This window comes from Somniosus microcephalus, chromosome 19 (genome assembly GCF_052327205.1).
Source record: "Somniosus microcephalus isolate GS21.2 chromosome 19, FLI_Smic_1.0, whole genome shotgun sequence".
Classification (NCBI taxonomy): Eukaryota; Metazoa; Chordata; class Chondrichthyes; order Squaliformes; family Somniosidae; genus Somniosus; species Somniosus microcephalus.
Window position 1 is genome coordinate 60,641,053 of NC_141005.1, and position 26,930 is coordinate 60,667,982.

General features: G+C 49.0%; 1 protein-coding gene across 1 annotated transcript in view; it reads left to right on the top strand.

Moving 5' to 3' along the window:
* Positions 1–10,964, top strand: part of LOC147104512 (solute carrier family 2, facilitated glucose transporter member 11-like) — a 100,671-nt gene extending 89,707 nt beyond the window's left edge. Inside the window, exons 9-10 of the mRNA XM_085962187.1 lie at positions 9,659–9,769; positions 10,818–10,964. Coding sequence (XP_085818313.1) covers positions 9,659–9,769; positions 10,818–10,964 — 258 coding nt within the window. The remainder of the gene's footprint in view (positions 1–9,658; positions 9,770–10,817) is intronic.
* The last annotated feature ends 15,966 nt before the right edge of the window (positions 10,965–26,930 follow it).

Genomic DNA, 26,930 nt, shown 5'->3' on the forward strand with positions numbered 1-26,930 from the left:
CCGCCGCATCTGCTCTGACGATGCCACCTTCCATACTAGTGCTTCCGACATGTCTTCCCTTTTCCTCAACCGAGGATTCCCCTCTACCATGGTTGACACGGCCCTTGACCGTGTCCGTTCTATTTCCTACACTTCTGCTCTCACCCCTTCCCCACCCTCCCGGAACCATGATAGGGTTCCCTTTGTCCTCACCTTTCACCCCACCAGCCTCCACATTCAACGGATCATCCTCTGCCATTTCTGCCACCTCCAGCGTGATCCCACCACCAAACACATCTTCCCCTCACCTCCCCTTTCAGCATTCCGAAGGGACCACTCCCTCCGCGACACCCTGGTCCACTCCTCAATCACCCCTAACACCCCTTCCCCTTCGCCCGGCACCTTCCCGTGCAAGCGCAGGAGATGCAACACCTGCCCTTTTACCTCCTCCCTTCCCACTGTCCAGGGCCCCAAACACTCCTTCCAGGTGAAACAGCGATTTACTTGTACTTCTTGCAATTTAGTATACTGTATTCGCTGCTCACGATGTGGTCTCCTCTACATTGGGGAGACCAAACGCAGATTGGGTGACCGCTTTGCGGAACACCCCCGTTCAGTCCATAAGGGTGACCCCGAGCTTCCGGTCGCCTGTCACTTTAATTCACCGCCCCATTCCCACTCAGACCTCACTGTCCTCGGCCTCTTGCATTGTTCCAATGAAGCTCAACGTAAGCTCGAGGAACAGCACCTCATCTTTCGATTAGGCACTTTACAACCTTCTGGACTCAACACAGAGTTCAACAATTTCAGACCATAAACTCTGCCCCTATCATTTTTTTCTCCATGGGGTGGCTGGGTGTCGGGGTGGCTGGGTGTCGGGGTGGCTGGGTGTCGGGGTGGCTGGGTGTCGGGGTGGCTGGGTGTCGGGGTGGCGGGGTGGCTGGGTGTCGGGGTGGCTGGGTGTCGGGGTGGCTGGGTGTCGGGGTGGCTGGGTGTCGGGGTGGCTGGGTGTCGGGGTGTCGGGGTGGCTGGGTGTCGGGGTGGCTGGGTGTCGGGGTGGCTGGGTGTCGGGGTGGCTGGGTGTCGGGGTGGCTGGGTGTCTGAGGTTGTGAACGGCACTGTATAAGTTCTTTCTTTCTGATGGTCTCACATTTACCTACATTTTCCTCTCCTGACAGTTTGTGGGGTTAAACTGCACTGCAGGACGTGAGCATGTAATTAAGGCTGCCGGGTCCAGCCCAGTCCCCTTTAAATTCACAGCTGGGACATGTGGGATATCAGGTAGGTAGGGAACATTAGATTAGAGGGGAATGGTCACAAAAAAGGAGTAGCCCACCCTTTATCGTTGCATTTACAGTTACTGCCTGACCCCCAAAATGCTTACTGGTCCCTTATTAAAACCCATTTTACAATTTCTGTGGCTTGGTGTCAAAAATGTTTTTACTATAACGCTCCTGTGAAGTGTCTTGGGACGTTTTACTATGTTAAAGGCGCTAGATAATGCAAATGATTGTTGTTGTGGTTGTTGATACGGAATTCTGATACTGCAGTATTTGGTTGCTCCACTCCCTTTGCATGAACTATTCCGCTAAAGAAAGAAAGAAAGCATTTATATAACGCCTTTCACAATCTCAGGATAGCCCCATTCGTTTTACAGCCAATGAAGTACTAGATGAAGTGATGAGTTATACAGGTAATGTAGGGATATATCATTAGAATGGGCGGGGGGGTGCACAATATAAATCTGACAATATGATTGGATGTAATGATATTCAGGACTTTATACCGTTGAACATTTTAGGCTAGAAATTACTGTCAGTGATGTTATCATTTGAATGTTTACCACACTCATCAAATTCTTCTCTATTTTAATACAACTATTATTTTAAATGGGTTTCTTATGTTCATTAATAAATAGATATTCTTATTATGAACACAGCTAGCTTTTGCTAGACACTTTTATTGAGCACATGTGGACTAGGTACAGTATCTGTAGAGGCTCCCATCTTGACTGCTGCCTTGTGGGTAGCCTAGTGCCTCATGGGTAATGTAGTCTTAATATACATACAGCTGGGTAGTGTAGTCTTATACATACAGCTATATACAGCTCTACACAGCTCTACGGCTCCACCTAGTGTCCACTATAGAATGACATGTTATTGATCATTACAGGGTTAATGTCCCGTTAAGATAGCAGAGAGAGGAAATTGATATGAGCACATTAAGCTTTCATATAATAACCTCACCAAGTGTGATTTCCCTGTTTATAACTTGATAACCTATTCTTAAACATGGTATAAGTTGAATACACCTTAGCTAACAGTCAGACCATAAGAAATGTCACCACTGGTGGCACCAACTATAACTCACTCACCGTTCTGATGTTCATGGGTCGGGCAGGCAGCCTCACTAATAATGATGTTTATTCGTCCTCACTACTGCAATGGCACTTCCTTTATGTACATCAGTGCTGGCATTTTCAACAGTAGCTGATGCCATTGATAGTCACAGACAGGAATAGGGGCAGGTGGTTAATATAAAATGACTGATGGATTTACGTGCTATTTTAATCAGACATTTTTAAGTTAGTATTTTATGACCCAATCAGAATATGACAGTTGTGTCACATGATTACATGGAGGAGTCAGTTAATAGATTTGTTTTAACTTCCAGATCAAGGAAACTGCACTCATTTTGAAAAACCGCTGTTACTCAGAAATGGTATCTAAATGGAAATTTGGACATTGAATACTTAAAAAAAATTATTTAATACTACCTGTAATAGATTGCCTGTGGCATTGTGCATGGCTAGTTGGTAAATATGCTTTTTTTGTACATACAAGATGGCGATGGAATTGCAGGAGAGATTTCGGAAACTCACTCCACAGCACCACCTACTGGCACGAGTTTGCAACTACTACAGGCAATGTCTTACCTACAAGATTTATATGGGCAGTTTCACAGTTAAATGTTGACAGAAAAGCGTGATCAAAAATCATGACAACAGGAAGTTGGACAGGAAATGCGTGCTTACACAAGATTTTTAATATGTACTAGTTGATCTTCTGTGGACATTGCATACGGAGGGACAAGACCAAGTGCAGTCTTCGGGTGATGTGGGTCGAGAAGGCGAGGGACAATTTGAAGAAGAGATGCAGACATAATTCAGTCCCTTTTTTACATATTACATTGGATCTACAGCACAGAAACAAGCCATTCGACCTAACTGCTCTATGCTGGTATTTATATTCCACACAAACCTCCTTCCACTCTTATTTCCAATTCCTACCCTGCCTCCATATCCCTCTTTTGTCTTTGTCCTCATGTAATCATCAAGTCTCCCTTTTAAATGCATCATTGCTCTCTGCTTCAACCACTCCATGTGGCAGCGAGTTCCACACTTTCACCACTCTGTGTAAAGCAATTCCTCCTAAATTCTTTATTTGATCAGTTCGTCACTATTTTATATTTATGCCCCCTTGTTCTGGACTCGCCCACAAATGAAAACAGTTTCTCCCCATCCACCCCATCAAACCCCTCCATAATTTTAAATACCTCTGTCAGGTCTCCTCTCAGTCTCTTTTCCAGAGAAAAGCTTGCTCAATCTTTGCTGATAGTTGCATCCTCTCAGTTCTGCTGACATCCTTGTAAATCTTTTCTGCACTTTCTTCAATATCTGTTTTGTAGTATGAAGACCCAGTACTCCAAGTGTAGTCCAACCAAGGTTCTATATAAATTTAGCATGACTCTCTGCTTTTATATTCTATTCCTTTAGACATGAATCTTCAGCACTTTGTTTGCACTCTTTGGGGTAGAGCTTGACTTTGTGCGACAGTGTAAAACAGGCGATAGCGAATCAGCAGCCCGTTTTATATCTCTCCCCATTTTTATTTCCATTGAACTCAATCAGGAGAGACGTAAAACGGGCTGCCTGCTCACTATGACCATTTCACACTGTCACACAAAGTCAAGGTCCACCCTTTTATGTGCTTATCAACTACTGTTGCTATTTTTAACACTTTATGTACCTGTATTCCGAGATCTCTTTACTCCTCTACCCCATTTAGTTGTTTTAACTTCCAAGGAATAAGTGGCCTCCTTATTCCTCCTACCATAATGAACTGCCGATGTCTTCCTATATTTTGTTGCAGCCTTTCACATTTTTAGCTACACCCCCCAATTTGATATCATCTGCACCTTCCTGAGTCCAAATCATCTATGTATACGGTGAACGACAGTGGTCCCAGCACGGATCACTGCAGCACATCATTGCCCACTTTCTGCCAGTCTAAGAATCTCCTCGTGACTCCTACACTCTGCCTCTTCGGGGTGATCTAATTGAGGTATTTAAGGTGATCAAAGGGTAGATAGAGAGAAACTATTTCCTCTAGTGGGGGAGTCCAGAACAAGGGGGCATAGCCTTAAAATTAGAGCTAGACCATTCAGGCATGAAATCAGGAAGCACCTCTTCACACAAAGCGTACTGGAAATCTGGAACTCTCTCCTGAAAAGCTGTTGAGGCTGGGGGTCAATTGAAAATGTCAAAACTGAGATTGATAGATTTTTGTTAGGCAAGGGTATTAAGGGTTCCGGAGCCAAGGCAGGTAGATGGAGTTAAGATACAGATCAACCATGATCTAATTGAAAGGTAGAACAGGCTCGTGAGGCTGAATAACCTCCTATGTTCCATGCGCCACGGTTTTTCTCCTCCCATTGCAGGTTCTGTGTCTCCCCATTTCAGGCTCTCTCTCCCTCAGTTTCTGGCCTTTGATGTTCTTATTCCAAAAGCTGTATGAAGTTGGCTGCATTTCATCAAAGGGATAAACCCTGCAAGTTTCACATGATCACATTCTGATGCAGCCTGCCATGGAAGCAGCTTAGGTTGTCGATGAATAATGTGGCGCAGTCAAAAAAAAATTCTATTCCTTTTCTTCAGTTTTGTTTATTTGGAATTCGTGACTCAAACACTTTGAGCATATTTAGAATAGGCTTCCTATCACTGCTGTAGATTGTAGGGAGAAGGAACAATTGAGGGAGGTAACATAAGAACATAAGAAATAGGAGCAGGAGTAGGCCATTTGGCTCCTCGAGCCTGCTCCGCCATTCAATAAGATCATGGATGATCTTCTACCTCATCTCCACTTTCCTGCACTATCCCCATATCCCTTGATTCCCTTAGTATCCAAAAATCTATTGATCTCTGTCTTGAATATACTCAACGACTGAGCTTCAACAGCCCTCTGGGGTAGAGAATTCCAAAGATTCACCACCCTCTGAGTGAAGAAATTTCTCCTCATCTCAGTCCTAAATGACCGACCCCTTATTCTGAGACTGTGACCCCTGGTTCTAGACTCCCCAGCCAGGGGAAACATCCTCCCTGCATCTACCCTGTCAAGAATTCTTCTAAACTCTAGAGAATATAGGCCTAGTCTACTCAATCTCTCCTCATAGGACAATGCCCCCATCCCAGGAATCAGTCTGGTGAACCTTCGTTGCACTCCCTCTATGGCAAGTATATCCTTCCTTAGGTCAGGAGACCAAAACTGTACACAATACCCCAGGTGTGGTCTCACCAGGGCCCTATATAATTGCAATAAGACATCTTTACTCTTATATTCAAATCCTCTTGTAATAAAGGCCAACATACCAGTTGCTTTCCTAATTGCTTGCTGTACCTGCATGTTAACTTTCAGTGATTCGTGTACAAGGACACCCAGGTCCCTCTGAACACCAACATTTCCCAATCTCTCACCATTTAAAAATACTCTGCTTTTCTATTTTTCCTACCAAAGTGGATAACTTCACATTTCTCCACATTATATTCCATTTGCCATGTTCTTGCCCACTCACTTAGCCTGTCTATATCCCCTTGAGGCCTCCTTGCATCCTCCTCACAACTTACATTCCCACCCAGCTTTGTATCATCAGCAAACTTGGATATATTACATTTGGTCCCCTCATTCAAATCACTGATGTAGATTGTGAATAGCTGAGGCCCAAGCACTGATCCTTGCGGTACCCCACTAGTTACAGCCTTCCAACCCAAAAATGACCCGTTTATTCCTACTCTGTTTTCTGTCTGTTAACCAATCCTCAATCCATGCTAGTATATTACACCCAATCCCATGAGCCCTAATTTTGTTTAATAACCTCTTGTGTGGCATCTTATCGAATGCCTTCTGAAAATCCAAATATACCACATCCACTGGTTTCCCCCCTTATCTATTCTGCTAGTTACAACCTCAAAAAACTCTAAGAGATTTGTCCAACATGATTTCCCTTTCATAAATCCGTGTTGACTCTGCCCAATCCTATTATTATTTTCTAAGTGCCCTGTTACCACATCCTAAATAATAGATTCTAGCATTTTCCCTACTACTGATGTCAGGCTAACTGGTCTGTAGTTTCCCGTTTTCTCTCTCCCTCCTTTCTTAAATAGTGGGGTTACATTTGCCACCTTCCAATCCGTGGGAACCGTTCTAGAATCTATGGAATTTTGGAAGATGACAACCAATGCATCCACTATTTCTATAGCCACCTCTTTCAAAACCCTTGGATGTAGGCCATCAGGTCCAGGAGATTTATTGGCTTTCAGTCCCTTTAATTTCTCCAGTACTATTTTTTTACTAGTACTAATTTCTTTCAGTTCCTCATTTTCGCTAGACCCTTGGTTCTCCACTATTTCCGGGAAGTTTTTTGCATCTTCTTCCATGAAGACAGACAAGTATTTGTTTAATTTCTCTGCCATTTCCTTATTCCTCATTATAATTTCTCCTGTCTCAGCCTGTAAGGGACCCACATTTACTTTCGCTAATCTTTTCCTTTTCACATACCTATAGAAGCTTTTACAATCTGTTTTTATGTCTCTCGCTAGTTTACTCTCATATTCTATTTTCCCTTTCTTTATCAGTTTCTAGGTCCTCCTTTGCTGAATTCTAAAATCCTCCCAAGCCTCAGGCTTACTGCTGTTTTTGGCAAAATTATGAGGCTCTTCCTTTGATCTAATACTGTCTTTAACTTCTCTTATTAGCCATGGTTGGACCACTTTTCCTGTGGGGTTTTTGTGCCTTAAAGGAATGTATATTTGTTGTAAATTATGTATTAATTCTTTAAATGCTAGCCATTGCTTCTCTACCGTCATACCTTTTAATATAGATTCCCAATCTACCTTAGCGAACACGCCCCCTCATACCTACGTCGTTTGCTTTGTTTAGGTTTAAGACCCCGTTTTGGATTTAACTAAATCACTTTCAAACTCAATATAGTAATTCTATCATATTATGGCCACTCTTCCCTAAAGGCCCCTTTACTACAAGGTTAGTAATTAACCCTTTCTCGTTTCACAATACTAGATCTAAAATAGCCTGGTCCCTAGTTGGTTCCTCAACATACTGATCTAGAAAACTATCTTGCATACATTCCACAAATTCGCCCTCCGCACTATTACTGCAAATTTGGTTTGCCCAGTCTATATGTAGATTACCAGATTACTCTTGTTACATGCACCTCTAATTTCCTGATTTATACTCTGCCCTACATTACAACTACTGTTTGGGGGCCTATAAACAACTCCCACAAATGTATTCTGCCCCTTGCTGTCTCTCCGCTCCACCCAAACTGATTCTACTTCTTGATTTTCAGAGCTAAGATCCTTTCTCTCTACTGTCTTTATCCCATCCTTTATTATCAGGACAACCCCTCCTCCTTTTCCATTTTGCCTATCTCTTCTAAAATTTAAGTATCCTGGAATATTTAGTTCCCAACCTTGGCCACATTACAACCACGTCTCTGTAATGGCTATTTGATCAAACCTATTCATTTCTATCTGCGCTATTAATTCATCTATTTTGTTGCGAATGCTTCGCACATTCAGATATAGTGCCTTTAGCTTTGACTTATTTCTATTTTTCCCTGATGTCACCTTAGTCACTGATGCCTTATTACCTTTGTTACTCTCTCTGTCCCTTCCTGACCCACTCTGCTTATTTTTACCCAAAACTCTGCTCTGCTCTAGAGCCTTGACATTTCTCTCGCTGATTTTAAATTTACTCTTTCCTGAATCCTCCCACCCCCGCTTCATTAGTTTAAAGCCTGTCTACTGCCCTAGTTATTCAGTTTGCCAGGACACTGGTCCCAAGGGAACAGCTCCCTCTTTCCCCAGTACTGGCGCCAGTGCCCCATGAACTGAAACCCCTTCCTCCCACACCACTCTTTGAGCCACGCATTTAAACCTCTAATCTGTTTGTCTCTATGCCAATTTGCACGTAACAATCCAGTGATTATTACTTTTGAGGTTCTGCTTTTTAATTTGGATCCTAGTTCCTCAAACTCCCTCAGCAGAACCTCATTCCTAGTTCTACCTATGTCATTGGTTCCTACGTGGACCACGACAACTCGATCCTCCCCCTCCCACTCCAAGTTCTCCTCCAGCCATGAGGAGATGTCTTTAACCCAGGCAACACAACCTTTGGAACTCTCGGTCGCGGCTGCAGAGAACAGTATCTATCCCCCTGACTATACTGTCCCCACAACTACATTCCCTTTCACTCCCCCCATTTGAATGGCCTCCTGCACCATGGTGCCATGGTTAGCTTGCTCATCCATCCTGCAGTCTTTTCCCTCATCCACACAGGCAGCAAGAACCTCATACCTGGAGCTCCACAGTTTTTAGTTAGAGTAAGAGATATCATGGGGGAAAAATTCAGTATCGCCCCATTTGGGGCGCCGTTATCGGCCGTGCGCAAAGTTTAGTGCCTGGCGCTAATTATCGCCTCCGACAGCAAACTTGGCTTTTATCGCCCCTGGAGGTGATTGGAGCGCTAAATCAGGTGCTTCACACCTCTCTTAAGGCGCAAACGCGGAAGAGTGAGGTGCTACCTCAGAGCGCTGGCGAAGCAAGGAAGGGCAAATCAAAATAAACCTGCAAAGTGCTGCTCAGTACTCAAAAGATTCCTTCACAGCGTTGAATCTCTCCAGAAGTCTCTCTCTCTGACTGCGTGGTGCAAAAATGTCACCGACAAAAAAAGGCAGGAAGCGGTCGCCTTTAAATAGCGCTCCCCTAGTCCCTTTCTGACAGCATAACGCTCCCCTCAACCTGTCGTTGCTAGCGGCAGGCGGTAAGGCAGGGGGTGCCACTCAATATCCGGTCCGGAGTGCTAACGGGGCGTTGCGCACTCGAATGACGTCACAATCTGCCGGCGCAGGAGATTGTGGCGGAAGTGTTTAGCGCCACCGCAAAATGTCTAGTTAATTTCGCGAGCGGCGCAAACATCACCGCGCCCGGGCGCTAGTTGCTTTGCGCCCCAATTGGCGCCCTCTTAAGGCGCTAACGGGAGGTGCAAACAACTGAATTTTTCCCCCCATGGTTCTTAATTTCAATGCATTGCGGAGGCAGGGAGGAGAATTGGATATATACTTAAAAAGGAAAACATTTAAAGGGTTATTGGGAAAGAGCGGGGGAGTGGGACTAATTGGATAGCTCTTTCAAAGAGCCGGCACAGGCAGGATGGGCCGAATGGCCTCCTTCTGTGCTGTGTTATTCTATGATTCAATGAAAGAGTGTGTTGGATAGTCTAGGAGGACCAGTGAATGTTGTGCACCATAAAATCACTGTATGATCATGCATTATTAAACAAGACTTCTATTCTCAAAGTACCTTTATACAAATTTTGTTTTCCAGATCTATTCTTATGCTTTTGAGATATTCCATGCAGTAGGAATTCCCGATGAGACAATACCATATGTGTCCATTGGAACAGGATTGATTGAAGCTTTCACGTTGGCAATCTGTGTAGGTACAAATGCTGAACTGGATTATTGGTGATGGGGATGAGTAGAAGCCACAGATTACAGGAGTTTGAGTTAGTTAGCTGGAGTTAGTTAGTTCAGAAGCTGCTTTCTCCATGCTGGGCTCCTCTTTGCGACTTGGTATTTATCAATGGGTATTGGTTATTGAAGGCTGAATCCTCGCCGGTTGGCTGAGGTCATGCACAGTATCCATTGTGTGTAAAGAGCTGCAGGTCTTTTAGTTCCATTGAGTTCAGACTAGCTCCTATATGCCAATCACACTGGTCCAGCACCACTTTGCCATTGTTCAGACTGCTGTTACAGTGATTTAAAGAGTGACACTCTAGCTCACTTGGGCCTGGAAGTGCATCAGGAAAGGAAATTGCGTCAGAGATGTCTGATATCATCGCACTCATCGACCTGCTGCACTACACAGTGTGATACCCACAATCTGCATTGTGGAGGTCTTGCTGCCTCTTTAAAGGGAAATAAATGTTTAAAACTATAGAGGAATCAGTTTGTATCTCAGACCTTGAATCTTGGTGACAAATGTGCCATGTTCACAGCCAAAATACTCAGCCCCTATACAATCTGACACAGTACTGCAACTGTGCACAGCTTTATCCTGTAGCAAGACTGTGAGCTCATGAAATTTCTATTGCATTTGCCGACTAGGGAAATATTGTACTTTACTTCATTAATGCCTAGTTAGAAGAGCTGGGAGCAGATTCCAGAGCTTCCCCGTGTTACTTACATGACCAAGGTTCTCTGGCATTTATCAATAGGCACTAACATTTTCATGAAGTTGCCTGAAGCTCAGTGACACCCAGATACCTCAATGATGCTGGCATGCACTCTGCTGGGTCCTGACTTAGGTTTATAACCAAAAGCCAGTTTTAGAGATTCATGGGGCCGCGAAGCAGTTCTTTTAACCCAAGTTGGAGCTCCTTTACTGACATGTACTTGAGCTTCTCCTGAGGCCAGGCCAAGGACTTCCAATAACAGAGTTTCACTGTTACTGAATGTTTTCTTTTATGAATCTTGTTGCACAGGGATTCTTTGTTGAACGAGCCGGGAGAAAAACCCTCCTCTGTGGAGGATTAGGGCTTATGAGTCTGTGGACGGCACTTTTGACAGTTACCTTTGCACTGCAGGTGAGCGATACCTGGGTGGGACCGAAAGGGAGCCACCATTGTTGACGACATTTTTTTAAACTGGCATTAATAATTATTTAGGTCTGTGTTTGTTACTCTGTTGAAAAGTCCAGAACTGTCAGGCCTTAGGAGACTAAGTTAAGAAGGATCAGGTAATGGAACTCACTTTTGCCAGAGGAAAGGGTTAAATTATGAGGATGGGTTGCATAACATTGTCTTGAGTTTAGAAGGTTGAAGGGTGATCTAATGGAAGTTTTTAAAATGATAAAAGGATTCTGCAATATACTTGGGTAGAACAAATGAAGGACAGAGACAGGATGAGTTGCTGGTGCTTGCTTTATTAGGCCAGAGCGAACTGAGCATGCTCATACTGTGATATCTTGAGACACAGCATATATATACACAACAGCACAACATGGTTTCCGGTAAGAACTGTACTGCCCGTGGCTTTATTATTATATACATCAGTGGTCCACCAGGTGGCTCTATTACACTTCTCCCTCCTTATTGAAGAAGTTAATCATAGCAAATAATCATGGACATGACTTGCATGGTATACACAACTCTTGGTATGTAGGAATGGTCAAATTCTTATCTAGAGATTGAGTTCGACGCAGGCAATCAATCAAAAAGGTTTTTAATGTCAAACTAACGAGTTTAAACAGATTGATGCAAGAACTATGGATACAGGTCTTAACAGGTTGGAGGCTCCACGAAGACTGCCTGGGCGGTCCCGTGGATGACGTCATCACGTTTTTCCCGCGTTTGGGTGATCACGTGATTAGCGGCATGACATCATCGCGTTTGCACGCGCTCAAAGAGGCCGCGGACTGTACATGCAAACAGTATATACAATGGTACAGATTTAGTCTGTAGCTAACACATTGTTAAAGGGAATTATGTACAGTTGTTCAGAGTCCCTCATTGGCTCTGCCACATGCACCCCCCCAGAATTGTCTTTAACGGAAAAAGTCAAACGGTGAGGGGGTCTGACAAGCCTGTCAGAATGACTCCTGTATTCCTGAAGCGGAAGCTGTTGGACGGCGGGCGGACTTGCGGGTGGTTGCACTTGTTCTGGCGTGACGACGGTGGGCGGCCGACCTCGTCTCGGTGGCTATGCGGTCTCAACGGGACGGTCAAGGTCCAGGTGTGCTGGCTTCAAACGGTCGACCGAAATGTGGTCCGGTTTACCACCGACATCCACCTTGAAGGTTTTGTCTCCTGCCTCTAACACGCGGAAAGGACCAGTGCATGGGGCCTTGAGCGGACCCCGGTGAGCATCGTGGCGGATGAACACGTAGTCGGCTTGTTTCAGCTCCGCTGGAACATGAGAGCCCTGAAACCCGTGATGCGATGTGGAAACCGGCGCAAAACATCTGGCTGCTTCCTGGTGACTGATAAGCTGGCGTGAGGCGGACCGTGGCTCTGTTGGTGTTGGCAAGAAATCCCCTGGCACTCGCAGCGGCTGACCATAAACGAGCTCTGCCGCGGAAGAGTGAAGATCTTCCTTGGGGGCCGTGCGAAGGCCCAACATGACCCACGGCAGCTTGTCTGCCCATCCAGCGTCTTGGAGGCTGGCCCTCAGTGCGGCCTTAAGTGATCTGTGAAAATGTTCGCACAGACCGTTCGCTTGTGGGTGGTAGGCTGTGGTGCGGTGTAACTTGACACCGAGTCGTTGAGCCACCGCATTTCAGAGTTCAGAGGAAAACTGCGGTCCCCGGTCCAAAGAGATGTCAGCAGGCACTCCAAAATGGGCGACCCATGAAGAGATGAACGCCCTGGCCACGTCCGCCGAAGTAGTAGATGACAGGGGAACCTCCTTCGGCCATCTGGTGGTGCGATCTACTATGGTCAGGATGTGCGTAAAACCATGGGAAGGTGGAAGTGGTCCTACCAGGTCCACATTAACGTGGTCAAACCGTTGCTCAGGAACTGCAAAGGTGGCCAATGGAGCCTTGATGTGGCGCTGTACCTTGGCCTTTTGGCAGACCACGCAGGTGTTGGCCCAGTCGCGGACATCTTTATGCATGCCCCACCAAATGAACTTAGATGACATTAGCATCTGAGAAGCCTTCATTCCTGGGTGTGACAACCCATGTATGGCGTCAAACACTTTGTGGCGCCAGGCGACCGGCACAATAGGGCGAGGGTCCCGAACGGCGACGTCACACAACAACGTGGTACCAGCTGAATGGAACCTGACGTTGGCCAACTGGAGCAGCACGGTGGCATAGTGGTTAGCACTGTTGCCTCACAGCGCCAGGGACCCGGGTTCGAATCCGGCCTCGGGCGACTGTCTGTGTGGAGTTTGCACATTCTCCCCGTGTTTGCGTGGGTTTACTCCGGGTGCTCCGGTTTCGTCCAAAGATGTGCGGGTTAGGTTGATTGGCTATGATAAATTGACCCTTAGTGTTAGCGGGATTAAATACGTGGGGTTACGGGGATAGGGTGGGATATGTGTTGGTGTAGGGGTTACGGGGATCGGGTGGGATATGTGTCGGTGCAGGCTCGATGGGCCGAAATGGCCTCTATCTGCACTGTGTGGTTTCTGTGATTTCTGTGGAGGCTAGTGGTGTTGGTGCGGTAAGCCTGCATTTCTGGGTCTGAGACTTGGTCTGCTGCCATGAGGGCGTAGTCGATGCCCAGCTGGACCGCATGCACGGTCGCGCGGGAGAGGCAATCTGCCACCAGGTTGATATCTTTGGTAAATTCGGAGATGTATGTCAGCTGACGTTGTTGTCGAGATGACCACGGTTCAGCGGTCTTGGCCATGGCAAAAGTCAGTGGCTTATGGTCGACGAAAGCGGTGAAAGGACGTCCTTCCAACAAGAACCGGAAATGGCGGATGGCCAGAAAAAGGGCTAGCAACTCCCTGTCGAACGTACTGTACGCCCGCTCGTTACGCCGCAGTTGACGGCTGAAGAATGCCAACGGCTGCCACATCCTGTTTACCCACTGCTCCCGAATGGCGCCGATTGCGTAATCTGACGCATCGGTGGTGAAGGCGATGGTGGCTCCTGGTAGCGGGTGCGCCAGCATGGTCGCGTTGGCCAAGGCGCTCTTGGTGTCGGTGAATGCCCGGTCCATGTCAACCGTCCAGCCCACCGGATCCTTGCCAGACTTGCCCTTGAGGGCCTCGTACAGGGGCTGCATGAGCAGTGCTGCCTTAGGCACGAAACAGTGGTAGAAGTTCACCATGCCTAGGAATTCTTGCAGAGCCTTTATGTTCTGCGGGCGTGGGAAGTGTGTCACCGCCTCCACCTTCGCCTGCAAAGGAATCGCTCCCTCTGCGGTGATGCGATGCCCCAGGAAATCGATGTGTCGCAGGTCAAACTGGCACTTAGCCAGGTTGATAATCAGGCTGTGTTGGCTGAGGCATTGAAAAAGGGTGCGTAGATGGCAAAGACGCTCCTCTTTGGTGGGGCTGGCGACCAAAATGTCACCCAGATAGATGAAGATGAAGTTGAGGTCCCGCAGCACGGAATCCATCAGGCGTTGGAAAGCCTGGGCAGCGTTCTTTAAGCCGAAAGGCATGCGCAGAAATTCAAAAAGGCCGAATGGGGTGATGACTGCGGTCTTCTGGACGTCCTGCAGGTGCACCGGGACCTGGTGGTAGCCCCGGACGAGGTCGACCTTGGAGAAGAAGTTATTTCCAGCCAAATGGGCAGAGAAATCCTGAATGTGGGGGATCGGGTATCGATCAGGAGTGGTGGCGTCGTTTAGGCGCCGATAAGAATCATACCTAGCACAAAGGAAGTTGGCTGTGGTTGTTGGAGGTCATTCATCTCAATCACATGACATCACTGCAGGAGTTCCTCAGGGCAGTGTCCTAGGCCCAACCATCTTCAGCTGTTTCATCAATGACCTTCCCTCCATCATAAGGTCAGAAGTGGGGATGTTCGCTGATGATTGCACACTGTTCAGCACCATTCGAGACTCGTCAGATACTGACGCAGTCCGTGTCCATATGCAGCAAGACCTGGACAACATTCAGACTTGGGCTGACAAGTGGCAAGTAACATTCGCACCACACAAGTGCCAGGCAATAACCATCTCCAACAATCGAGACTCTAACCATCTCCCCTTGACATTCAATGGCATTACCATCGCTGAATCCCCCACTATCAACATCCTGGGGGTTACCATTGATCAGAAACTGAACTGGACCAGCCATATAAATACTGTGGCTACAAGAGCAGGCCAGAGGCTGGGAATTCTGCGGCGAGTGTCTCACCTCCTGACTCCCCAAAGCCTTTCCACCATCTACAAGGCACAAGTCAGGAGTGTGATGGAATACTCTCCACTTGCCTGGATGAGTGCAGCTCCAACAACACTCAAGAAGCTCGACACCATTCAGGATGAAGCAGCCCGCTTGATTGGCACCCCATCCACCACCTTCAACATTCACTCCCTCCACCACCGGCGCACTGTGGCTGCAGTGTGTACCATCTACAAGATGCACTGCAGCAACTCGCCAAAGCTCCTTCAACAGCACCTTCCAAACCTGCGATCTCTACCACTTAGAAGGACAAGGGCAGCAGACGCATGGGAACATCACCACCTACAAGTTCCCCTCCAAGCCACACACCATCCTGACTTGGACCTGTATCGCTGTTCCTTCACTGTCGCTGGGCCAAAATCCTGGAACTCCCTTCCTAACAGCATTGTGGGTGTACCTACACCATATGGACTGCAGCGGTTCAAGAAGGCGGCTCACCACCATCTTCTCAAGGGCAATTAGGGATGGGCACTATATGCAGGCCTAGCCAGCGACGCCCACATCCCATCAATGAATTAAAAAAAAATTTTTTTAATCCTCCGCCAGGTTTCGGAACAATGTGAAGAGGCGAGGACCAGGGACTATTCGACCTGCGAATAATCCCTAAGCATTCCATTGTAGCAAACTCCGCCTTTGCGACCGCTAGCTTGCCAGGTTCGAAGCGCTGGGCCCGCACGTGGACTGGGGTGCCGGTGGTGGTGATGTGGTGTTCCACACCATGCTTCGTGGCCGTGGAGGAGAACGTGGGCCTGGTCAGATTTGGAAATTCGCCCAGCAGGCGAGCGAACTCATTCGGAGTCGGGAAAGCGCAGGAGACGGTGCGCGACATGGTGTTACTACGGTGGCAAGGGATAGAGTGAAACGTGGCCGCGTTGATCAGCCGCCGGTTCCTTACATCGACCAGGAGGCTGTTGGCGCACAGGAAATCTGCACCGAGAATGACTTGCGAAACCTTGGCCGTAACGAATTCCCAGACAAACCGCTGGCCGCCGAAGCACACCTGGACCCGCCGTCTGCCGAAGGTCAAAATAGCTCCACCATTAGCCGCTTCGAGGGTGAGGCTGTGCCTCCCAGCCTGTAGATCAAGAGCTGACGTGGGTAGAATGCTGCACTGCGCTACGGTGTCGCACAGGAACCGACGACTGGAGAGGGTATCTGTGATGAAGAGCAGCTTGCCTGCATTGCCAATTGCCATCGCGGCCACGGGGCACCCGTTAGACCCGTTCTTCATTGGACAGAGTTGTCGTTTTTTTTTTGAGAGAAGCTGCAGGGAGGGCGGCAACATCTCACCTTCGCCCCAAACCGCGCGTGGTAGAAGCACAGCCCCGTGGGCTGAGGAGCTGGGGCGGCGTCTGTGGGGGAAGGGTGCCTCGTGGCAGCGCAGTACTGTTGTGTAACTGCGAATATTTTGTCTGCCTCGGCAGCGAGCACTGCGCCGTCTTCGACCTTGGATCTCGCCAAAGCCGCTTGCACTTGCTCTGGTAATTGGCTGAGGAATAACTCTCTGAAGAGAAAGCATTCCGGTTCGGAGCCGAGGAGTGTGAGCATTTGGCTCATCAGCTCAGAAGGTTTGGAGTCCCCGAGCCCGGGCATAGCGAGCAGCCGACGGGCGCGCTCTGATTTCGTGAGCCCGAAAACCTGTAGCAACCGCGTCTTGAGGGTTTCATACTTGCTGTCAGTTGGGGGATTCCCGAGAAAACTGACGTATCGCAAGGGGGTAGAGCCGTCGAGTGTGGAGACCACGTATAAGTATCGGGTCTGATCCTCAACGATGCCTCTCAGGGCGAACTGGGCTTCGACTTGGATGAACAACGAGGTTGCTTGTTGCTCCCAGAACTGTGGCAGCTTCAACGAAACGGCATTCGCCTCCATGCTGCGTTCCTTTTGCGAAATCCGTTCACAAAAGTCGGGGTCGCCAATGTAGGAATGCTCAAATTCCTATCTAGAGATTGAGTTCGACGCAGGCAATCAATCAAAAAGGTTTTTAATGTCAAACTAATGAGTTTAAACAGATTGATGCAAGAGAACTATGAATACAGGTCTTAACAGGTCGGAGGCTCCACGAGGACTGCCTGGGCGGTCCCGTGGATGGCGTCATGATGTCATTACGTTTTTCCCGCGTTTGGGTGATCACGTGATTAGCGGCATGATGTCATCGCGTTTGCCCGCGCCCTTAAAGAGGCCGCGCACTCTACATGCAAACAGTATATACAATGGTACAGATTTAGTCTGTAGCTAACACATCGTTAAAGGGAATTATGTACAGTTGTTCAGAGTCCCTCAGTGGCTCTGCCACAGGTATACATTTCTCAAATGGAACCCATTTTATGTTTCCAAATTCTACTATAGAATTCTGTAATACAACAAAAGATATGAACTTATTTTCCATATTTACAGATTAAACTTAACCACTGGTTTTCTGAGCAGGTATGGTGCTGCTGGATAGCAATATTATCGACCAACATTTACAGAAATGGGTTAGTGCTTGCTTAGTCTAAAAATGCAAGAATTCTATCTGATCTGTCCATTGCCAACCCCTGTTTGTGCAGTAGTTCTATTGAGGCGCTTAAGTGAGAGGGAGCAGGTGAGAGATGATGAGAGTGTGAGTATTCTGTTTTCTTCTTTCTTGAACAGAACTTTCAGATCTTCTTGTAGGACTTTGACTCATTCTAGCCTGCAGAGAATTTTTCTCCAGGGGCTGACCTTGATCTACATTTGGACTCGCTACACTTTCAGACTGTTTGTCTGCCTGACTTGGGTTCAGACTTAAATTTTGACTTTGCCTTGGACTTGTTTCTGGTACGTCTGATGTAGGATTTGCTACTGATACTCTACTTGTATCAAGACTATTTGACTCATCAGAATAAATTGAATCATCCCAGCTTTCAACTCCTTCCACATCTGTAGGTAAGATATGATCAATGTAAACAAACCTAACCTTTCCATGATCAAACATCTTGGCAAATATGTGCGAGGGCCACATATCTTCACTACTTTTCCTGGTAACCGCTTTAACCATTTATGGTGATGGTTCTTCACTTGAACCTTCTGGTTCAACTTCCCACTTCTCTCTCTAACTCTACCTTTATCATGACTCTCTTTCTGCCTTGATTGTTTCTCTTATACGGACTGTGCCAAGTTTGGCTTTAACAACAAAAACCTAGTTGGTGGCTGTTGTTTGAAACAATGCTGGTTTTCTACCAGTAGTGGTATGAGGAGTATTCTGATAGGTAATCAGAAAATTTGCCAGTTTGTGGTCCAACGACAACTGACGTTTCTTTGGATTTGGATCCAACATTTGCTCAATGAGGGCACGTTTGACAGTTTGTACTGTGCGCTCTGCTGCACCATTTGAAGCAGTGTGGTACGGTGGAAGTGTGGTATGTTTCACACCGTTTCTACTCATGAACTGTGTGCACTCTTCTGAACAAAATTGCGGCCCGTTATCAGACACAATTTCTTCTGGGAGGCCGTATGAAGAAAACAATTTTTGCAAATTGTCTAGTGTATTGCTTGTTGTTATTATCAGCATCAGAAACGCCTCTACCCACTTCGAGTGACTATATCACTGAACAATTGCTGTCCTTCTAGCTCAGCAAAATCTACATGTAACCTTTGCCACACTCTGGGAGGCCATTTCCATGGCTGTAATGGTACTGATGGTGGTTTCTTGCTCACCGATTGGCATGTTGTACACTGACTGACTATGTATTCTCATTTTCTAAAACTGGCCGCCATAAGTAACTCTCTACAAAGCTCTTGGTCAAGCACATTCCCAGGTGCTGGTCATGAAGATCTCTGAACAATTTAGACCTGGACCTATTTGGGATAACCACTCTTGCTCCCCATATGATACAATCTTTATCCTGTAGGAACGTGGGTTCCTAACTAAAAGACTGAGTTCTACTCAGGCGATCAAACAAAATGAACTTTAATGAAACAAACAGGCTTTAACAAGAAACTGCAGGATAACATTGAATGTAGGTCTGCTCTCTCTGGAGGCTCCATGAGGACTGCCCCTGCAGTCCTGTGGCTGACGTCATGACGTCATCACGTTTTCCTGCCGGGGGGGATCACGTGATGAACGGCGTGACGTCATCACGTTTTAACCGCGCTGTTAAAGCAACCACACTCTGTACAGTTAAACAGCATAAATAAAGATACAGACTCAGACTGCAGCTAACATGTTGTTAAAGGAATTATGTACAAACGATCTGAGTCCTTTGGTGGCTCCGCCATAATCCACTGACAATTCATTCCTACGAACGAAGTATGGATGGATATCTTCCTCTGATACCTGGTTTGGCCATTCATTTGTTATGCAATCATATACCTTTGACATAATTGGGTCACGTTTGATTGCCCTACCAATCTCTTCAGCTGTGACTGGCAGCTCATCAAAGTATGAGAAATAGAACACTTCTTCCATATTGGGTATAACTTGTGATGGGGATGGCAACCTGGACATGGCATCAGCATTACTGTGATCAGCTGATCATCTGTACTCCATGTCATACGTATACGCTGACAAAATCAAAGCCCATCTCTGCATTCAGGCTGCAGCTAAGGTTGGAACTGGGGACTTTGGATGGAGGATTACTATCAGGGGCTTATGGTCAGTAACTATGGTAAACTTATGACCAAACAAATATTTGTGAAACCTCTTGACCCCAAAAATCAATGACAAAGCTTCCCTTTCGATCTGCGCACAATTCCGCTCACTGGCTCTGAGAGTGCGTGAAGCAAAAGCAATTGGTCTCTCCTCCCCACTATGTAGTACATGAGAGATCACTGCCCCAACCCCGTACGGAGAGGCGTCACACGCTAAGTTGATCTCCATAGATACATCATAGTGAACTAATATGGTACTCTCTACTAACTGGCTTTTACACTCTTTGAATGCTGTGTCGCATTCTTTTGACCACTTCCAAGAAACCTGTTTTCTCAACAGCTCATTCAGTGGATGTAACAATGTAGCCAAGTTTGGGAGGAACTTTCCGCAATAATTCAAAAGACCCAAAAATGATCGAAGTTCAGAGACATTCTTGGGAGTTGGTGCATTTCTGATTGCATCCAGCTTTCCCTTGGTTGGATGTAAACCATCTTTGTCTACTCTGTGCCCTAAGTACTCCACTGAGTTTTGAAACAGCTCACACTTGTGAGCTGTCACTCGTACTCCATGCTTCTCTAGCCGTTTGAGCACTTCATTCAACACCTCATCATGGATTTGCTGAAATGAGTATGTCATCCAAATAACACACTACCCCTTCAATCCCATGCAAAATTTGGTTCATCACCCCTGGAATATGTCGGGGGCAGAAGACACTCCAAAAGGTAGTCTATTGAACTGATATAGGCCTCGGTGATTATTTATAGTCATGCATGACTTGGACACTTCATCTAACTCAAGTTGTAGGTAGGCGTTTGTTAGATCTAACTTCGAAAAGATCTGGCCACCTGTCAGCGTTGTGAACAAATCTTCCATATTTGGCAACGTATTGGGTAGATTACACTCTAGAACCTGGTTTACGGTTATCTTATAATCACCACGCAACCTTACCTTACCATCTGACTTAGGTACAACAACCATGGGTGTAGCCCAATTACTCAGATCTACCTTAGAGATAATGTTCTCAGTTTCTAGTCTTTTGAGTTCTTGCTCAACTTTCTCCTTGAATGCGTATGGTACGGGACGTGGCTTGCAGTAAACTGGTCTTACATCCTTCTGCACTCTGACACTCACTTTGAAGTCTTGGATCGGACTCTCTGTTTCACTGAACACCTTCGGATACTGCTTGAAGACATTGGCCTAGAAATTCATTGACGCCACTTTTGGGGCGCTAAAGTGGGGCGTCTGCTAAAGTTTGCGGCCGCCACCAAATCGATGCCACTTCTCCGATATTCATTAGCTTCGCCCTAGGAGTTCGGGCGAGCACTAAAACTGCTGCTGGACGCCTCTCTTTGGGCGCTAAGCCGGAGGTGGTGATCGATAGCGCCGAGGCCGGGCGCAGCGCAGGTGCGGCCATCTCGTGATTGACAGCAGACACCCTGGCGCCGGCCAGCTCTTAAGGGGGAAGGGTCGACTGTGTCTGCTGCCACGCCCTGGATAGTGGAGCCCTCCAGCTAGGCCTGAACACTGCTGCTGGACCCAAATAGCGCCTGAAGACATGGAGAAGGCCCGTGAACGTGCGCAGCGCTTCTCAGAGCGTGATCTGAGTGTGCTGCTTGCTGCTGTGGAGAAGAGGCGCCATGTTTTGTACCTGGACAATGGCAAGAAGGCGATGGTCCGCGTCTACAGGAGAGCCTGGAGGCATGTCGCCAGCAAGCTGTCAGCCAACAGCGACGTCCCCAGGACCGGTGCCCAATGCCGCAAAAAGTTAAATGACCTCACACGCATTGTCAGGGTGAGTACCCTTTCCAATGACCTCCTCATCCTTGCATGTGCACCTCACATTATGGGCAAATGTACCTGAAAGCTCTAATGGCCAGCCTTCATCCAACAGCTATGGGACAGGCATGAGCATCAATTGCACATTCTGCACTTAACACACTGGCCAAGCTATTCCACCATGGGAGGCAGTGCACACCAGATCATGGCGACACACTGGCCAGGCTATTCCACCATGGGAGGCAGTGCACACCAGATCATGGCAACACACTGGCCAGGCTATTCCACCATGGGAGGCAGTGCACACCAGATCATGGCGACACACTGGCCAGGCTATTCCACCATGGGAGGCAGTGCACACCAGATCATGGCGACACACTGGCCAGGCTATTCCACCATGAGAGGCAGTGCACACCAGATCACGGCGACACACTGTACTTAGAGGCCGTCCTTTCTCTTGCAGGCCAAGCTGGCGAATAATCGCAAGAGCCGGACTGCGACCGGGGGAGGCCGACCCCATATCCAGCCACTCACCGACCTGCAACATCGCGTGGAGCGCCTCATGGGTGGCCGGGTGATTGGGCCCGTTGCATGTGGAGATGCCGACCCTGTTCTGGGCAGCAATGGTAAGGACATCACCTTTTGCACCTCTCTCGTCCCACTTGTGCATCAGATCTACATCCTTTGCCACTGTCCGACCAATGCGCTGAATGCCACCACTCATGCATCCCGCACTGACTCCCTCTCCTCACTCTAAAGCTACTCTTGTGCCTTCCTGCTTTCAGATGGTGAAGAGGAGGTCCCTGAACTTGCCAGTGACAGACCCTCCGAAGAGGAGCAGGAGGAGGAGCAAGAGGAAGGCGGCCCATCGGGGGAACCCTCAGCCGCGGCCACCCAGGCCAATGTAGGGGACACGTCTTCCCTGGAGGACAGCGTGGCGAAAGTGTCGAAGGGGAGGGGAGCTCCTGGGACCTGCGGGCTGCAGAAAGGCGGGAGGGGGGTGGAAGCTCGGCGGCCTTCTCCCCAGAGGGAGGAAGCGTCGGAGGGGAGTCCAATTGCTGGGCCCAGCGGCCTCCAGCAACGCAGGAAGGGTCGGCCAGCTCGGCAGCCTTCTCCCCAGAGGGAGAGTCTGGCCTCCAGTCAGGAGATGCTCTTCGCCGAGGAGATGGAACGCCTCGAAGACTTGTCCACGGACTCGGAGCGCCGGCACACGGAGCTCATGGCGGCAGTGGCACGGTTGCCTGAGTCCATCGATTCCCTCTCTCGGAGTGTGGCCGAGTTCGGGCCCTCAGAGGCCACCAGTCGGGCGGAATACCGGGCAGATCAGGCAGCGAGTCGGGCGGAATTCGGGGCAGCTCTGTCAGCGACTGGCCAGGTGATCAGTGGTGCCGTCCAGTCACTGGCTGCTCTGATGCGGTCAGTGAACAGGTCAACACGGGCACTCACTGCTGCCACACTCGCTGTGTCAGCCAGGCATCGCCAGGGCACCCGGCGCGCTGCAGCAGCACAGCGGTCTGTCCCTCGGCAGATTGGTGCGCATGCTGCAGTGCTGGCCCGGGCGAGTGCCAGTGTCTCAGGTGACCAGCGAGCGCCTGCCATCCGCCAGCTTGCCGCCATTCCTCCAGCCGCCACTGCCAGTCCTCCAGTGGATCTGCCAGGAGCTGCTGCAGCGACTGATGCTGGCCAGCCACAGCTGCAGCAATCAACAGCCGCCCGCTCGACGGCCAGACCTCGACTAGGCCGACCCCCAAGGGCATCTGCCGTCACGACATGTGCCCCTCAGGAGCCTGCCCCCAGCCTTGCAGCAGCCAATGGCCTTACTTTGAGGCGGAGCAGCAGGGTGGGCAGGGGCCACCCAAAGATGGCCAAGGCATCGCCCTAGCGGGCCAAATAGTCGAATGTGTGGCCATTTGTGTTTGTTTCTTGAGGCCGAGAATTGGATGTTTGTTTTTTGAAGGCCGATGATGTGATGTTTGTTTTTGACGAAGGCCGAGAATGACGGCCATTTTAGTTGCCCTATTTTGTTAATCCTCTCCAGGTTGTGGGAGCGAGTAATGTGTTTGAGTGTTTTTTGGGGGTTTCGTCTGTTTTTGGTTTTCATGTGGGAAGGGCCCAGAGTTTGTACAATAAACCATTTTATTTATGCACATTGTCCATGTTTGATCTTTGAAGTGTTTGTTGCCTTAACCGGCTGAGGGCTTGCGGAGCGGCTGCAATCATGTTTTATCATTGGCACAAGCCATTCCCTGACCGGGGGCCTAGAAGTGACGTTCAATAAGCCGCCGACGGGCGGCCCTTGGACCTTGTGCCTCCCTCCTGGGCTGGTACTCCTCGTCCTCATCGTCCTCATGCTCCTCCTCCTGAGGTGGTGGTCCAACGTGAGGTGGCAGTGCCTGAGTCCTGCGGATAGCCAGGTTGTGCAGCATGCAGCAAACAACGACGAATTGGGAGACTCGATCCTGCGAATACTGGAGGGCTCCCCCGGAGCGATCGAGACAGCGGAACCGTTGCTTGAGCACGCCGATTGTTTGTTCTGAGGTTCCTCGTCGCTTGATGGCTCTCGTTGTATGCCTCTTCAGCAGGGGTCGTGGGCGCGCGGAGCGGGGTCATGAGCCAGGTACACAAAGGATAGCCTTTGTCCCCGATAAGCCATCCTCTTGGGGGGAGGCTGTGCCTGGAACATGTCAGCCACAGTTGTCTGTCGCAGGATAAAGGCATCGTGGCTGCTGCCTGGAAAGCGGGCATTGACAGCTAGGATGCGCTGCCTGTGGTCACACACCAGCTGTACATTGAGGGAATGGTAGCCCTTCCGGTTGCAGTAATCCTCGGCATGCTCAAGAGGTGCCCGCAAAGCCACATGCGTGCAGTCAATGACGCCCTGCACCATGGGGAAGCCCGCTATTCTTGCAAACCCCACTGCACGCTGCTGCTGCTTGTCCAGGGTCATGGGGAAGGAGATGAATTGATGTCTCCTTCTGAAAAGGGCTTCGGTCACCTGGCGGATGCAGCAATGCACGGCGAACTGGGAGATGTTAGCGATGTCCCCAGTAGCGGATTGGAAGGAGCCGGAGGCATAGAAGTTGAGAGCCACCGTCACCTTCACTGCCACTGACAGAGATGTCCTGCGCATCAGCTGTGGCTGCAGATCTCTGTGAAGCAGCCGGCAGATGTCTGCAACCACCTCCCTTCTGAATCGCAGCCTCCTAACACACATCGCGGCAGACATGGTCAGATAGGAGGTTTGCTGGCGGTATACCCTGCGTGGGTAAGGCCTCAGTTGGCGACGCCTGTTGCCCCCTCTGCGTCCAGCCAGGCCTGCCACTCTCTCATGGCGTCTGTAAGCCCTTCTGGCATAAGGCTGAAATTCAGCGTTGCCACCCAATGCAGCCCCCATTATATGCTGGCAAATACTGAGCTCTGAATGAAGGCAAAGATAATTGGTAAGCTCTGGCCTGAGCCAAAAATACCTGTCCAAGTGTTGGTCCAAACCAGTAAACTCTCCTCCTTGGTCTCTGTCCAAAAAACCGTTGCACAAGAGTGAATGCTGCAAAATGGCTGGCCTTTATACTTTTGGGTAAGTGCCCTTTAATTTGCGCTCCCCGCGGCCCGGCTGGGCTGTGTACCATTCCACTTCACAGTCGCTCGGGCCGCCCGGCGCACAATGTGCCGGCGCGAGTGAAGTTCCGGTTCGGGGCGCACAAAAGGCGTTGCACTAGCAAATGACGTCATGATGTGCGCGCGCAGCAGGGCGCGCGCTAAGACTTTGCGCCAGCGCTAAATGTGTGCTGAAGTTGGGGCGAGGCGCAGATCGCGTTGCGCCCGGCCGCTAAGCGCCTAGCGCTCGAAATCTACTCCTCCTAAGGCGCTAACGGCTGCCGCGCCCAACTGAATTTCTAGGCCATTATCTTTCAATGCAAATTTCTCTTCCACTACTTTTCTTGCAGTAGAAACACTCTCTTTTTCCGCCGCCTTCGTCTCCGTGCCCACTTCTTTGGCCAGGAGTCCTCCCCCCGCACAACTGACCCTTTCTCCCGCTTGCAGAATTCCCATTCTACCTGGACCCCTCCCCCTGGCCTCTTACCCTCTCTAGATCTTTTCATCGCTAACTGCCGCCGTGACATCGGCCGTCTCCATTTCTCTGCTCCCCTCACTCACTCCAACCTACCTCCCTCTGAACTTGCAGCACTCCATTCTCTTAGATCCAACCCTGACATTGTCATTAAACCCGCTGACAAGGGTGGTGCTGTTGTTGTTTGGCGTACTGACCTCTACCTAGCGGAAGCTGAACGCCAACTCTCCGACACCTGCTCCTACCTCCACCTGGACCATGACCCCACTACCGAACATCAAACCACCGTTTCCAAGACTGTCACTGACCTCATCTCCTCTGGAGATCTTCCCCCCGCTGCCACCAACCTCATAGTTCCCCAACCCCGCACAGCCCGCTTCTACCTCCTTCCCAAGATCCACAAACAGGACTGCCCTGGTAGACCCATCGTTTCAGCCTGTTCTTGCCCTATGGAACTTATCTCTTCCTATCTTGACTCTATCTTTTCTCCCCTTGTCCAGTCTCTTCCCACCTACATCCGCGACTCTTCGGACGCCCTCCGCCACTTTAACAGTTTCCAGTTTCATGGCCCCAACCGCTTCCTTTTCACCATGGACGTACAATCCCTCTACACCTCCATCCCCCACCCGGATGGCCTGAGGGCACTCCGCTTCTTCCTCGAACAGAGGCCCGACCAGTCCCCATCCACCACCACCCTCCTCCGCCTGGCTGAACTTGTTCTCACATTGAACAACTTCTCCTTTAACTCCACTCATTTCCTCCAAATCAAAGGTGTTGCCATGGGTACCCGCATGGGTCCTAGCTATGCCTGCCTTTTCGTGGGCTATGTGGAACAATCTTTGTTCCAGTCCTACTCGGGTCCCCTCCCTCACCTCTTTTTCCGATACATTGATGACTGTATCGGAGCCGTTTCCTGCTCTCGCCCCGAACTTGACAATTTCATTCACTTTGCCTCCAATTTCCACCCTTCCCTCACCTTCACATGGTCCATCTCTGACTCTTGCCTTCCCTTCCTCGACTTCTCCGTCTCCATCTCTGGGGATAGGTTATCGACCAATATTTACTACAAGCCCACTGACTCCCACAGCTACCTGGACTACACTTCCTCCCACCCCGCTTCCTGTAAGGACTCTATTCCATTCTCCCAGTTTCTCCGCCTCCGCCGTATCTGCTCCGACGATGCCACCTTCCACACCAGTGCTTCAGACATGTCTTCCTTTTTCCGCAACCGAGGATTCCCCTCTACCGTGGTTGACACTGCCCTCGACCGTGTCA